The sequence below is a fragment of the Rosa chinensis genome, chromosome 4 (genome assembly GCF_002994745.2).
Source record: "Rosa chinensis cultivar Old Blush chromosome 4, RchiOBHm-V2, whole genome shotgun sequence".
Lineage (NCBI taxonomy): Eukaryota > Viridiplantae > Streptophyta > Magnoliopsida > Rosales > Rosaceae > Rosa > Rosa chinensis.
In genome coordinates, this window is record NC_037091.1 from 41,807,068 (window position 1) to 41,821,195 (window position 14,128).

Below are 14,128 nucleotides of genomic sequence, written 5' to 3' on the forward strand. Positions count from 1 at the left end.
ACATCCACGCATATAGATATGGTAAAACATATATATAGAAATTAATCATAACCTCAGCCCACTACCTTTGTCATCTTCCTTTGCAATAATCTCTTTTTTTTTAACCTCTTCCACTGATTCAATTTTTGACCGCAATTTTCTTCTTCTTCTTCTTCTCTTTCCTTTTTTTTTTTTTAATTCTTAATTTTTTTTTATAACTCCTCAATAGAGATGATCATTACCACAATTTTCCCCGTTATATAATCTATACATCATCATAATTGTACTTCTGCCTACCATACTAGAAAGCCATATGGTAGAGGTTTGGGTGCTTTAAGAAGAATAGGAAGTAAAACATATGAGAAGAATTGAGGTTTGGGTAGATTTGTGGTATTTTTTTAATTCTTTATTTATGTTCAAGTAAATCCAGAATATGTGTCTAGCCCAAACTCTAGGTTACTTAACCTAGTTGTAATAGGGTTTAGAATTAGAGATATTTTCGGAGATATTCATAGATACCCAATTAATTGTACAATATCTTTCCTTGTACAACTCTGATTTTATGTCTTGTAATCCTCTATATAAAGAGGCCTCTATTATCAATGAAAGCACGACTCAATTCTCTCCCAATTTCAGTTTTCCTTAAACACGTTATCAGCACAACGTCCTAACCTAAAACCTCATAGCCAAAACCCTAAATCCGAATACAAAACCTTGATAACTTTTTTGCCTCCGCCACACAACTTGAAGTCCTCGACCCCAAGAATCTAGAACCGGTGGTAGAACCACCAGAACTGGCCGGAAACTTATCGAACCAACTACCGGAATCTCTAAATCACTCGCAGCAAATACTCTACTCATTCACCACCTTCCGGACCTCCAATTTCTACTAAATTTTTCCAGCAGAAGCTATCCAAACCAAAGATTCAGGAACCGATCTAGAAGATACTGAACCAGTAGCCGGAACATACTACAGAAAAACCGGCAGAAAGAAAGAGAAAAAAAAAAAAAAAAAGGGAGAAGGCAACCCAAGCAGAAGCCCAAAAGCCTTCAAGCCCAACTCCAGAAGCCCAAAAGCCCACAGTCGACATAGCCCACTGCCCCATAGCCAATACTACGTCAACACAGGGACCCACTGCCACGTCAGCATCAGGACCTCACCGCCAAGTCAGCAGCGGACCCTAGCACCACGTCAGCACCGGTCAACATCGATTGACCATTTCTGGTCAACTTTCCGGCTACTTTTCTGGCGACCTATTTTGAGGTATTTTTTACTAAAAGTTCCCGTTTTTGAAGTTTTTATTTTTTTCTCTTTTCTCGGGGACTTGTAAACACCCTTCTTCTACCCCCCTTTCTTCATCATAGGGGATACCTAATTAAGCCGAACTGTGGGGGTTCGTGCTCACTCCAAGCTTGGAACTTGTTGAGATCTCCAAACTTAGAATTTGTAGAGAATTTATGAGATCTCCAAACTACGTTCACAAATTTTATATGTTTTCGTGGTTGCCTTTTACGCTCCGAAACTAACCCTAATTTCTCGTTCTCTTTTAGGATGAGTAACCTGAACAAATTGGACTTTACTCCATTGTGAACAACTGGCTCTGGATATCACAGGTGGGTTCGTGATGTCCGCCAGCATCTCAAGGTCGATGGAATCCTGGACACAATTCTCGAGCCTAGCCAGGACATGCTAACTATTGAGCAAGCTCAAGATTTGGAAGCAAATAGAGCAGCCTTAGAGGGAAATAAGGCGAAAGCCATCATCCTAATGATTCGTCATATGGATGATTTGCTCCAATATGAGTGTATGAATGAAGAAGATCTCAAAAGGCTGTGGGTCTCACTCGAAGAAAGATTTGGCAATGTCTGTGACTCCCTGCTTCCTGACCTAGAAATGAGATGGCATAGCCTTTGCTTCTATGATTTCAAGTCAGTTCTTGACTACAACTCGGAAGCACTTCGCATTAAATCCTTAATGGAATTCTGTGGTAAAGAGATCACAGATGCGATGTTGATTGAGAAAACTCTCTCTACCTTCCCCGTCTCTGCATTGAAGGTTACTAAAAACTATCGAATCAATGTTACTGCAGGACGGATCACAAGGTTTTATGAGCTTATTGGAGCTATGAATGTCACTGAAGTATGACAACATTCTTGTGAAGAACTATAATTCGAGATCCGTGGAAATAGAGCATATTCCGGAATCCAATTATAGTTGCGCCCCTAAGAGAGGGCACTAAGAGCGAAACCCTAATCTTAGGGATACTTCTGGATGTTCTAGTCCATATAATCGCTCTACTTGGGAAGGTAACATCCAAAATAGGCGAACACGGAACCGAAGAGGTCAATGTGGAAAGAGAGAGGGAGGCAACACCTTTGGCCATGCTGGTGGCACCACCAACACTAAGAGCCATCTAAATGACGCTTTCAAAGCGCCTCAATCAATGGAGTCTGAGCACAGAGATGTATGTTCTTGCTATGGATTGTCCGGTCATTGGACACATATTTGTAGAGCTCGTGAAAAAATTGTCACCGCCTACAAAGCATATTGTGAAGCAAGAGAAGCTCAGTATGTGGAACAAGAGGATCAAGAAGATGATCTAGAGTGAAGGGTTGAAGACTACAAATCTGGATGGGATCAATAGATCGTCAATTATGTTTAAGTCTTTATTTTTCTAAGAAATGCAATAGGCAATTGCCATATACTTTGTAGTAAATGCCATTGGTTTAGTTTTTCTTCACATAGGCTCATCCAAAATGAGTCTGATGTCTAGAAAGGTTTTGAGATAAGTGGTACTTAAGCGAGCTTTGCTCCACCAACATCTCTCTACTCACCTGGTTATATTTATTTTGGAGTTACCAAAAAAAGTTAGATGACTACCATTGTTTTGCATTAGCTAGCATTTTGGATTAGATTTTCTTTGGTTAAAGAGATAATGATGTAACTCCGTTGGCTTATGAATAAAATTTCGAGTTCTTTTCACTATGATTCCATTTTGATTCTGAGCATTACTTTGTGACTACGATGGCTAGGCCATCAGTATTAATTCAAGGACATGGAATAGCCCAAGTTCCCCCTGCTAAATGGCACCTTGATTACTGTCACAAAAACTCTCTACGCTCCTAGGGAAAATCGCACCTATGAATGGCCAACGGATTCCATGCGAAAATGCATGTAGAGAACGGAAATGAGTTCATTTGCAATACTTCTAACGATTGCGATCAAAGGCGCATCTTAGAGAAGTTTTATGTGTCTCTCTAGTGGACTCTATATCAATATTCGAGCTATTAAATCCAATAAAATTATGAGACAAGATCTCTTGGATTTAGACACATATTGGCTTTGACACGATAGGATAGGTCATCCTGGTCATGATATGATGATCCGTCTACTAAAGAATTCACATGGACATCCTTTCTCTCGAGCGAAACGAAGCATGAATCAAAAGTGGATTCCTAGACTAAGTGTGACCGCTGCGGCTGCCTCTGGCACCACCAGCCTAGGGCTGGCACAGTCCTTATCCATGACACCATGGATGGCGTCTATCATGGTGATGGCACCCCAGGTGATGTTGCAATCACCAATTTTTCTTCAAATAACATTTCAAACGCTTAGGCCCAACCAAAATCTTCATTGGTTGGTTCTAAGGCCTCTCGCTAATTTTACAAAGCCCGTTCCCTAGGGAAATTAGAACTGATACCGTCCTATGCAAATGATATGAAAATACTCATTCTGTTCTTACATAGAATCCATGGGGATTCTATAGACTGATTCAACCAACTTGCAGAAGTTTAAATATCTCATGATGTTGGTTGACACGCAAACACGCTGGTCACGTGTTGTGTCATTGTCCACTTGTAATGCTACTTATGCTACACTCCTAGCACATATCATATGACAACGGTCTCACTCCCCAAATCATCCTATTCAGTCAATTGGAATTGACTATGCTAGAGAGTTTACATCAAAGGCTTTCGATGGTTATTGCAATGGGACTGATGTTGGACATCATATTCCCATAAACACACCCAAATGGTCTCTCGAAAATGACTATGATGGTAGTTCGGACATTGGTAATGCGCACCAATCTCCATATATCCACCTGGGGTGATGCAATATTGCATGCAGCTATGCTAATTCGTCTACAACCCACTGCCACTCAATCTACCTCTGCATTACAACTAGTGACTGGGTACAAGTATCGTACTTACGCATATTTAAGTGTGTCATTTATGTGCCAATTGCACCGCCACAGCGCACTATGATGGGTCCTTTAGACGAATGGGCAACTACGTTGAATTTTAGACTCCAACAATCGTCTGGCACTTAATGCCCTTGCAAGGCGATCTCCTTATCGCTAGATTTGCTTATGTCACATTGATGAGACAATCTTCCCTTCGTTAGGGGGAGATAAGAACACAGATGTTCAGCAGGAACGACATGAATTGTAGTGGTCTATCCCCACTATGTCTCATCTCGATGCCTGTTAAAATGACGAGATCACACATATCTGCTGCAAATATGCCTACAAGGAAGGACGTCCCTACGAGAAGACGTAGCGCCACCCTACACGGAGGTAGGCATGGCGCCATTACCAAAGAGAGTGGTACTTTGACGTTATAAGCCATGGCCCCAATTAGGATGCGTGGGAGGCCCATGGGTTCGAATGATACTTTGGCACATTCCAATCCTTTGATCATCAAGACTTAAAATCCGTCTCATGAGAATCTTCCAGATTATGGTTATCGTTGGGGAACGCCTCAACTTCAGAACCTATTCTTGAGAATATAGAGTTCTTTGAAGATTACACTAGTGTACATGAGATGTGGGATAAAAACTCCATCATAATTGATGATGTAATCACGCATTTCGTTGCGCATGAGTTTGTTGAGTCTGATGATATCGAACCACGCTCCATTGATGAATGAATGCCAACATAGAGAAATTTGGCCTAAATGGAAAGATGCTATCCAGGTTAAGTTGGATTCTCTAACGAAAAGGAAGGTTTTCGAGCCAGTGATGCCAACATCTCTTAACATAAAACCTATCGACAAATGAGTCTTCGTTAGAAAGCGTGATGAGAAAAAGAGATGGCAATCTCACCTTATAGCGCAAGGCTTCTCACAAAACGCCCTTGAATCAACTACGATGAGACATATTCTTTGGTAATGGATGTCACTGCACTCCACTACCCTGTCAGTTTGGTAGTTTTCGAATAACTGAACATGCAGCTTATAAAGGTGGTTACTACGCATCTATATGGGGATCTAGATAAGGAATATACATGAAGGTTCATGGTGAACTTCATTTACCCAAGTCAAGTGGCTCTAGACCACAGAACCCGTTTACAATAAGATTGAAACGCTCACTAAAGTGACTACTTGATTGGGAAGGGATATGCCCACACATTTCCATAACAAGTTCCGGATTCTGTCGCAGTTCATGTTGGATATGATCTTTTTTGAAAGCCCTTAAAGAGTTTAGGAAAACCGCTGAACAGTTGAAATCCGATTTTGAGATTAAGGATTTTGGGAGAACACGATTATGTCTCGGTTTGGAACTTGAGCATCGTGTTGATAAATGCTTAGGCATTTTAATAAGGTCAAACCTTCAAGCACCCCTATGATCGTCCATAGTCTTGGTCTTGAAAATGATCCTCTTCGCCTTCAGACGAAGATGTGCTTAAGTATAATAGGCGCATTATTGTACTTACCCCAATGCACAAGACCGGACATCTCATATGTTGTGAACTTGTTAGCTAGGTATAGCTGTACGCCAATGCGACACCATTGGATTAGTGTAAAAGATATCTTTCAGTACTTGAGATGTACAATTGATATGGACTTGTTCTATCCCTACAGAGAGATGATGGATTCGGACCCATCACACACTAGAAACGCCGCCAATCCTAGCCTGCGTTCACTATCCCCATCCCAAAACAACATGTGTTTTGGAAGGTCTTGTTGATGTTGGGTATCTCTCTGACCCACACAAAGGTCATTTCTAAACTGGTTCAGTGTTCATTATGGGTAAAAACTGTGATATCTTGGAGGTCTACAGAATAGAACTTAGTCGCTATATCTTTGGACAATGCAGAGATTATTGCTCTTCACGAAGTGGTTCGTGAATGTATATGGATTGGATCCATAATTACGCATGTTCGAACAATTGTGGTTTGAAGTCTACCACAGATGAACCTACGAGCATTTAGGATAATGCTACTTGTTTTGAACAAATGAAGCAACGCTACATCAAAAGCAACAACACGAAGCATAATCAGCAACAACAAACTCTCCTCAAGATCAAAGTGAACTAGGTTCGATCTGAGGACAGTATGGTAGACTTGCTCACTAAGTCATTGCTTAAATTCCACTTTCGAGAAACATGTTGGTAGCATCGTTTGCGGAAGTTATCCAAACTCCCATGACCATAGTCATTAGGGGGAGATGCAGTCATCAGGGGGGAGATGTCTACATGTATGGTCTCGAAACGTGAAGGGTGTATTGTGCTCCTTTTCCCCTTCGACCGAGGTTATTTTTGTCCCACAGGGTTTTTGTTACTCGTCAAGGTTTTTAATAAGGCAATGAGATGAGCACCACGTTTGGGTGACACAAGAGGAGTGTTCAAGTAAATCCAGAATATGTGTCTGACCCAAACTCTAGGTTACTTGACCTAGTTGTAATAGGGTTTAGAATTAGAGATATTTTCGGAGATATTCATAGATATCCGATTAATTGTACGATTATCTTTCCTTGTACAACTCTGATTCTATGTCTTGTAATCCTCTATATAAAGAGGCCTCTATTATTAATGAAAGCACGACTCAATTTTTTCCCAATTTTAGTTTTCCTTAAACAATTTAATTATTCTCCTTTTTATTTTAGGTCAATTTTTTTCTTAAGTTTTTTCTAAGGTTTAAGGGCAAAACTGAAACTTTATGAGTTAAAAAGAAAATATAAAGTGAACTGAGGATCTGATAGGGTGAAAATAGCTGCACCCAAAGTAGAAATGTCTAGTCCGCTCATGGAGAAAGAAAGAGAAAAAGGATCACACGTTAGAACTGCAAGACATACATATAGACACATTGTAAAATAATTTCATATTCATTTATCTTTTCTTATATATGTTAAAAAATTTGAATTTTGAACTTTTGTTCAAAATGATATTCTAACTTAATTAGAATTAAAACTCGAAACTCATTCGTCGACATGGTTATTACACTTTACCATGGATCCAACCGGTCACTGTCATTCTCAAAAAGATAAAATAAATAAATAACCAGTACCTGTAGGCAAAAAATGGAACAGCTAGCGAGGAGCAAATATCCGACGAACAATTATATGCGACTGATCGAACAGCCTCAAAGCCAGTAATCGATCCTCTGATACCAATATTTAACATAAAGAGTATTATATATCCATCTCAATCTGCATGTGACAAATTAAGGTTCAAAGCTGTAACAGAAAACCCTTAAAAAAAATATATTGGACCACAGATTGTTCTCTACGTGAAGGTCAGTCCATGGGCATTTCAACTTGTGTATCATTCCTATTTGCTAGCATATATGTAAGGGCTCAACTCATATTCGTTTAGATTCTTGACGTCTGTGGTGACCATTTGTTTATGTGGATCAGGTCAGAATATACTTTTCCAGGAAATATCGTAATGTGTATGAACTGTGATCGACCATGAACCTAGCTAAGTTGATTATTTACTTATTTTATTTATTATATCCTTCAATAGTATCCCCAGTTAACAATTGGATTTAGGGTTTAAAATTTTGTTGATATTTTTGGGGATTAGTTGACCGAAATAACCATTTGAAAAAACGTGAAAAGAAGTCAAGTTAGAACTTGCTTGCCAAATTAGCATCTTTCACACTTCCCTTGCATGTTTTGAAAAGTACATAGGATGCGAGATTTACTCAAAAGAGCAGTTTTAATTGATGGATGCACGTAGGAGAGTTTAGCATTGCAAAAAAAGAGTATTACGAATTGGTAGCATCTTTCTAACGTTGATATATATATGTGTGACATTCCTTTCAAAAAAAAATATATATGTGTGACATTAAAAAACATAATTACACTAAAAAATTGTTTAATTAGATCCATTTAAGACAAGTAGTCAAATATCTAAATTTTTATACTTATTTTTCACACCAACCTGAACAAATCTTGGTCTTACTGTTGTTGTTTGTGGGTTGCTGACAATCCTCATTGAGTTTGGGCAACCTTTGACCCTAGGATCTAAGAGTTTGCTTAATAGAATGTGAGCAAATCAAGACCAACTCATCACTCCATGAGCCAATCGTATAACTAATGGTTTTATTACCTTAGTTTCAAGGCTACAATATATACTAGGAATTAACAAACATCTTGTCATCATACACTTGAAATAAAAGCATAATGGATGAATCCCCTATTCAGTTTCATAGCTCAATAGAACTTTAAAGGGACATATCTTACCCTCTTGAATAAGGTGACGTATAATAGTGATAGAAAGCTAAACACATGGTTCCGTTATCCGTATACATTTCTCACCGAATTTACCTATCATATAACATGTTACTAGATCCAAATATAAGAAATGAAACTAAAAAGATACTTATATTATTATTAACGAAGCACCTGCCATAACCTTGAAAAATAATGTCGATTTTCTTTGAAAACATATCAAAATTGAACTAGAACTACATATTTGGTCAAGAGTAAAAAACAATTGGCTATTTGAAAAATCCAAAACCAATTTGGGTCTTATCATCCTAAAACTAGATTGACTAGAATCCTAGTCAAAAACCCCTAAACCTTGAAATTGAAATTGAATCTTCGCCCAAAATTCCTAAACTCACGGCTTATCCTTACAAAAATGTGTACATATTGACTTCAAGACTCGCCAGCCACCCCACGCTACATACAACACCACGTGGCGGAATCCCAACGGTGGTACCCCACCACAGGATCCGATTCGTACCTCGTGCTCTCGTCGTCGTCTCTATATATAGAGAGCCCCCCCAGTCCTCAGCTCATAACCCATTCACAAATTCCAACGCCCTCCTCCTCCTCTCTCGTTTTCAATTTTCCGTCAAAAGAAAATCAGAGTTTGCCTTCAACATCCGGCGACATGGCCGGAGGTTTCTCGACCGGCACAGCCGGCAGTGAATTCGAGGCGAAGATCACCCCTATCGTCATCATCTCATGCATAATGGCGGCCACCGGAGGCCTCATGTTCGGCTACGACGTCGGCGTTTCAGGTATAAAATCCTAATCTCACTCTCTCTCTCTCACAGAGATCGCTTCGTCTTCAACATTACATTATGTGTTTTGTTGAGCTTAGCCTGGTTAGATCTAGCTAGCTCGCCGGTTTAGCTTCTCCGGCGAATGAGCTTTCACTGTTTGGTTAGGGTTCTATAAGATCCTGCCGACGTTTTTGATTTGCTTTGGAGTAATTAATTAATACATGTTTTTCTTTCGTTTTAGTAAACAAAGCGCTAAAAGTGAGTTTAGTCAATGCCCGTGAAAGCAACACTAAAAAGTTCCTATTATTGTGATCACATATAATTATCCATTAGTAATTTTAATTATCAATTAATCGAAACTAATTACAGATTATAATGTTTTTTGGAAGATTTATTCGTTTCTGAATTTTACCTAAATATACACGAAATGAAAATTGATTCACAAAACCGAGGGAGATTTTTTTTTTATCGAAAAAAAAAAAAAAAGAGGAGGGAATTTTGGTTGTTGCGCCCGCCAAGGGAATTTTCATGGCCATGTGCTTTGATTTCCAATGTTTTGATTTTTTTGCAAACTACCTTTCTAGCCTTGCTGCAGTAGGGGACCCTAATATTGTGGATGGTGAATTTGATGCAGGTGGAGTTACATCGATGGATCCTTTCTTGGAGAAGTTCTTCCCAGTTGTTGCTAGGAAAAAACAGGACCCAAACATTGATAGCAATTACTGCAAATATGATAACCAAGGCCTGCAGTTGTTCACATCTTCACTCTACCTGGCTGGTTTAACCGCGACGTTCGCCGCTTCCTACACCACCAGAAACTTTGGGAGGAGACCCTCTATGCTCATTGCCGGGTGTTTCTTCATAGTTGGAACAATTCTTAATGCTGCAGCTCAAGATCTTGCCATGCTCATCATTGGAAGGATCTCACTTGGTTGTGGAGTTGGTTTTGCCAATCAGGTCATTTTTTTGAACTTGTTCCGGTGCATAATTAATTAGGCATTCACATGTTACCAAATACAAATCCTGTGATCTGGGTAATTTAGTTTCTAAGCCTCTGAGGGAGACAAAAGTGTGGTGTGAGCTTAAGATTCGTTATTAGACTTGTCTCTTGCAATATAGACACCGTTGTTACATTTGGGTCCATCCTATTACTATCATAATGCTACTTTGGATTGTTATGTGGATGATATTAACATTTTCGAGTCACTAATAACATTTTCTAGGCAGTGACTAGTGACTAGACACCTTGGTTTGTTATAAAAGTCAAAACACGAGTTGTTTAATTCTATCAAAATATCATAGCAAAAATACTATTTTTTTGACTTGCAAAACTTTTTTTTAATTAAGGCTATAAAGGCTTGAGGGCTGCCGTACTATGGAGGACTAACGTCCTGTGGGACACTGGTGGGTCTATGCGCCTAGATTGGAAGAGAAGCAAGCCCATGATCAAATCACGGGCCATGGCTTTCTTTTTTTCCTAAGCTTATGCGTCATACTTTTTGGTTAGAAAGGCTCAAGTCACAATCTTCCACTTGTTTTTCGGTTTTTTCCAACTTTTGTGCCTTTATGTATATTCTTGTGTTTAACGTTTGTACATGCATGTGGTGAGACCTTTTACTGTTAGGATAAACATGACGATCATAGAGGGTGATTTGTGGCCTGGAGTATTCTGAAGAGGCCCTTGCTTTTCGAATCATTTTCCTTCCAAAAAGTCGTGAATTTCTTTGTGAGATAACGTGAATCCATAGACCTTTCTTGTTCCAATTTTTCCAGCTTATTCCACCATTGTGTGGTGTACATATTGGACTTGTTTATCTTATCTCTTTGTAATTTCTAGGATATTGAATTCAACCTCCTATGTAAGATCATAGAATGGTAGTTGCTAGATGAATATTAAAAAGCACCCTCGAGGCACTATGCATGTGATCCCAAGTTGATTCTGTTGGGTGACATTGACTTTATGTGCAACAAATAACTTGTCTAATGTGCAAACTTGAACTTAATTAATCCAACATAGTATTCATCTGCTTTGCTTGGTCTGTAATCTTTCAATTTTCATGTTACTTACAGGCTGTACCTCTGTTCCTTTCGGAGATTGCACCTACAAGAATACGTGGGGGGCTAAACATACTCTTCCAGCTCAATGTCACCATTGGCATTCTGTTTGCAAACCTCGTTAACTATGGCACCAATAAGTGAGTTATTTCTCCCATTTACTTGTTCAATGTTTGTTTAAGCACTGAAACCTACAGGAACAACTAGCAAGTAAAATAATTCCTTTGACATCATACTTTATTACTTGCAATGAAAGAATTATTGGTTCCAAAATAGTGAAATAGAGAACTATGTATTCTAAGTTGGAAGACAATTTTTACTCAAAATAATGTGGAAGCAGAAAACACCGGTTCAATTGTCCAAAGAAAACAAACAGGTGTTAGTTGTTAATTAGATGTTTTTTTTTTTTTAGAATGGTTGATAATTAGATGCCTAAGGTTGAGATTGAATAAGAATACATGTGTAGGCATATTTTCAAAACTAAGTTCGACTGTAGATTTTTAGTAATAATCCTTTACATAAAGTCCACAAATGGGCCCATAAAATAGACTATTGAATCAATATACTGTTAACTAATGTGTGTGTGTGTGGCTGTTTTGGGGGGCGGGGGTGTTCTATGCATTTGAACTCAGATAGGTCACGATAGGATAATAAAGGCTGGATGTTAATTAATAGAGACGTGTAGGATTTTGTTTTCAGCTCTCAGACCAAAAAAAAGCTCTCAGATGGTTAGATCAGCTTTCCCCTTATTTTATTCTGTACAGATGGCTTAAACATGTCCAAGTGTCTAACTTGTCATCTATTGAGTCAATCTCTGAAGGTCAACACTTTCACAGATTGATGTTCATTTTTACATAGGCCATTCAAGTGCTCATCATCTATTGACTCCATAGAATAAATCAACTCGTTTAGTATTTGACTGCAGATTAATTCAATTAAAAAGTTCATAGTACATATTGTCAACAACTTTTAAATCATTTCAATAGATGGTGTGGAACTTCTTTAACCAAAACTGTCTAGTTACTGATTCACGCTGTCTACTCATGGCTTTGCCTTGGAGCAGAATTTGTGTGTTGACTTTCACACAACAAAATACGGATTTTGAATTCAGATGTACTTTATATTAGTAAAGCTGAAACATTTGATCTTTTCTTAAACCAAAAAAATAAAAGGGCTTGTGATTTGTACCATAAAATTAAAAAGGATGTCATTCAATCTTTTGCTCTGCCTCTGAATGCTAGCTCTGTTGCTGACTGTCTTTAATGAATCACTTGCAATAACAGAATCTCAGGAGGATGGGGATGGAGGCTATCATTGGGTTTGGCTGGTTTTCCCGCCGGTCTCCTTACCTTGGGGGCCCTCTTTGTAGTGGAAACACCCAACAGTCTTGTAGAGCGTGGTCTCTTAGAAGAAGGAAAAGCTGTACTTAGAAGGATTCGGGGCATTGACAACGTTGAACCTGAGTTCTTGGAACTTATTGAGGCTAGTCGTGTGGCTAAAGAAGTGAAGCATCCTTTCAGAAATCTCCTAAAGCGTAGGAATCGCCCCCAGCTAGTCATTGCAGTAGCCTTGCAGGTTAGTAATCTCATAGGCATTCTATCTTTCCTAAAGCTGAATTCAAAAATCCAATTACTACTAGTATCCTGATGTCTTTGCTTTTTCATTGATTTTTGATGCAGATCTTTCAACAATTTACTGGAATCAATGCCATTATGTTTTACGCGCCAGTTTTGTTTGACACATTGGGATTTGGCAGCGACGCTGCTCTATACTCAGCTGTTATAACAGGAGCTGTCAATGTTCTCTCCACTGTTGTATCCATCTACTCAGTTGACAAAGTGGGTCGTCGCATGCTCTTACTCGAAGCTGGGGTTCAAATGTTCCTGTCTCAAGTGGTTATAGCTATAATACTGGGAATCAAGGTCAAGGATCACAATGATGACCTTGAGAAAGGCTTTGCAATCTTGGTGGTGGTTATGATCTGCACCTTCGTATCTGCCTTTGCCTGGTCTTGGGGACCTCTAGGTTGGCTGATACCAAGTGAGACATTCCCACTGGAGACCAGATCAGCTGGGCAAAGTGTGACCGTCTGCACCAACTTGCTCTTCACTTTTGCGATAGCACAGGCCTTCCTCTCTATGCTTTGCCACTTCAAGTGGGGCATCTTCCTTTTCTTCGCGAGCTGGGTCCTGGTCATGTCGGTCTTCGTGCTATTCCTGGTCCCGGAGACAAAGAACATCCCGATTGAAGAAATGACCGAGAGGGTCTGGAGGCAGCATTGGTTGTGGAAGAAGTACATTGATGCTGACTACCACACCGAAGGAGCCAACATTAATGGTACTGTCGCCGCAAAGAAAAATGGACTTTCTAATGGATTTGATCCCGTCACTCAGTTGTAGATTTTGAAGAAGCTTCAGGGTTCTGTCTGCACCTAGTAAATACGACGTTTAGATATGAACATCTTATATTTCTATTGCTCTTTACATTTCTGTAGGTCACTGGGAAGACCATGTTGTTGAAAAGCTTTATAGGTTGGATTTGGCCCCCTTATCTGTATCAGGAGTTTATTACAAGAGAAAATTATTTTGCTTAGAATCATTGTTATTGTTCATTGGCAGTAGCTTCTACTAACATACAAGATTCTTTACGACTTTCTTTTCAATTTTGGGTGATGTGACTTCTGTCTATGTACTAATCCCTAATATGGAGGATCATTTTATAATGAAGTAAATTAGAATCACTTATCCGAAATGTAATGATGCGGTTAACAAAACATGTTAATTGATTCCTGCAATATCAACTAGCTTGTTGTGATTCTAATGATAAATTCTGATCTCCAATGTTGAATGAGGTCCCTA

The 14,128-nt window shown here is 39.1% G+C and overlaps 1 protein-coding gene across 1 annotated transcript; it reads left to right on the plus strand.

The window, feature by feature from the left end:
* The first annotated feature begins 8,989 nt into the window (after positions 1-8,989).
* On the plus strand, positions 8,990-13,925 carry LOC112197063 (sugar transport protein 13). The gene is made up of 5 exons (XM_024337593.2): positions 8,990-9,230; positions 9,850-10,172; positions 11,286-11,410; positions 12,554-12,845; positions 12,950-13,925. Exons 1-5 carry the CDS (start codon positions 9,101-9,103, stop codon positions 13,667-13,669), a joined length of 1,590 nt encoding a protein of 529 aa, XP_024193361.1. The 5' UTR covers positions 8,990-9,100; the 3' UTR covers positions 13,670-13,925.
* The last annotated feature ends 203 nt before the right edge of the window (positions 13,926-14,128 follow it).

Excerpts from the sequence above, each read along its gene's own strand:
- LOC112197063 (XM_024337593.2), top strand. The coding sequence starts at position 9,101 with ATGGCCGGAGGTTTCTCGACCGGCACAGCCGGCAGTGAATTCGAGGCG. Across the intron at positions 9,231-9,849 it reads CTACGACGTCGGCGTTTCAG|GTGGAGTTACATCGATGGAT; the intron begins GTATAAAATCCT and ends AATTTGATGCAG. Across the intron at positions 11,411-12,553 it reads GTTAACTATGGCACCAATAA|AATCTCAGGAGGATGGGGAT; the intron begins GTGAGTTATTTC and ends TTGCAATAACAG.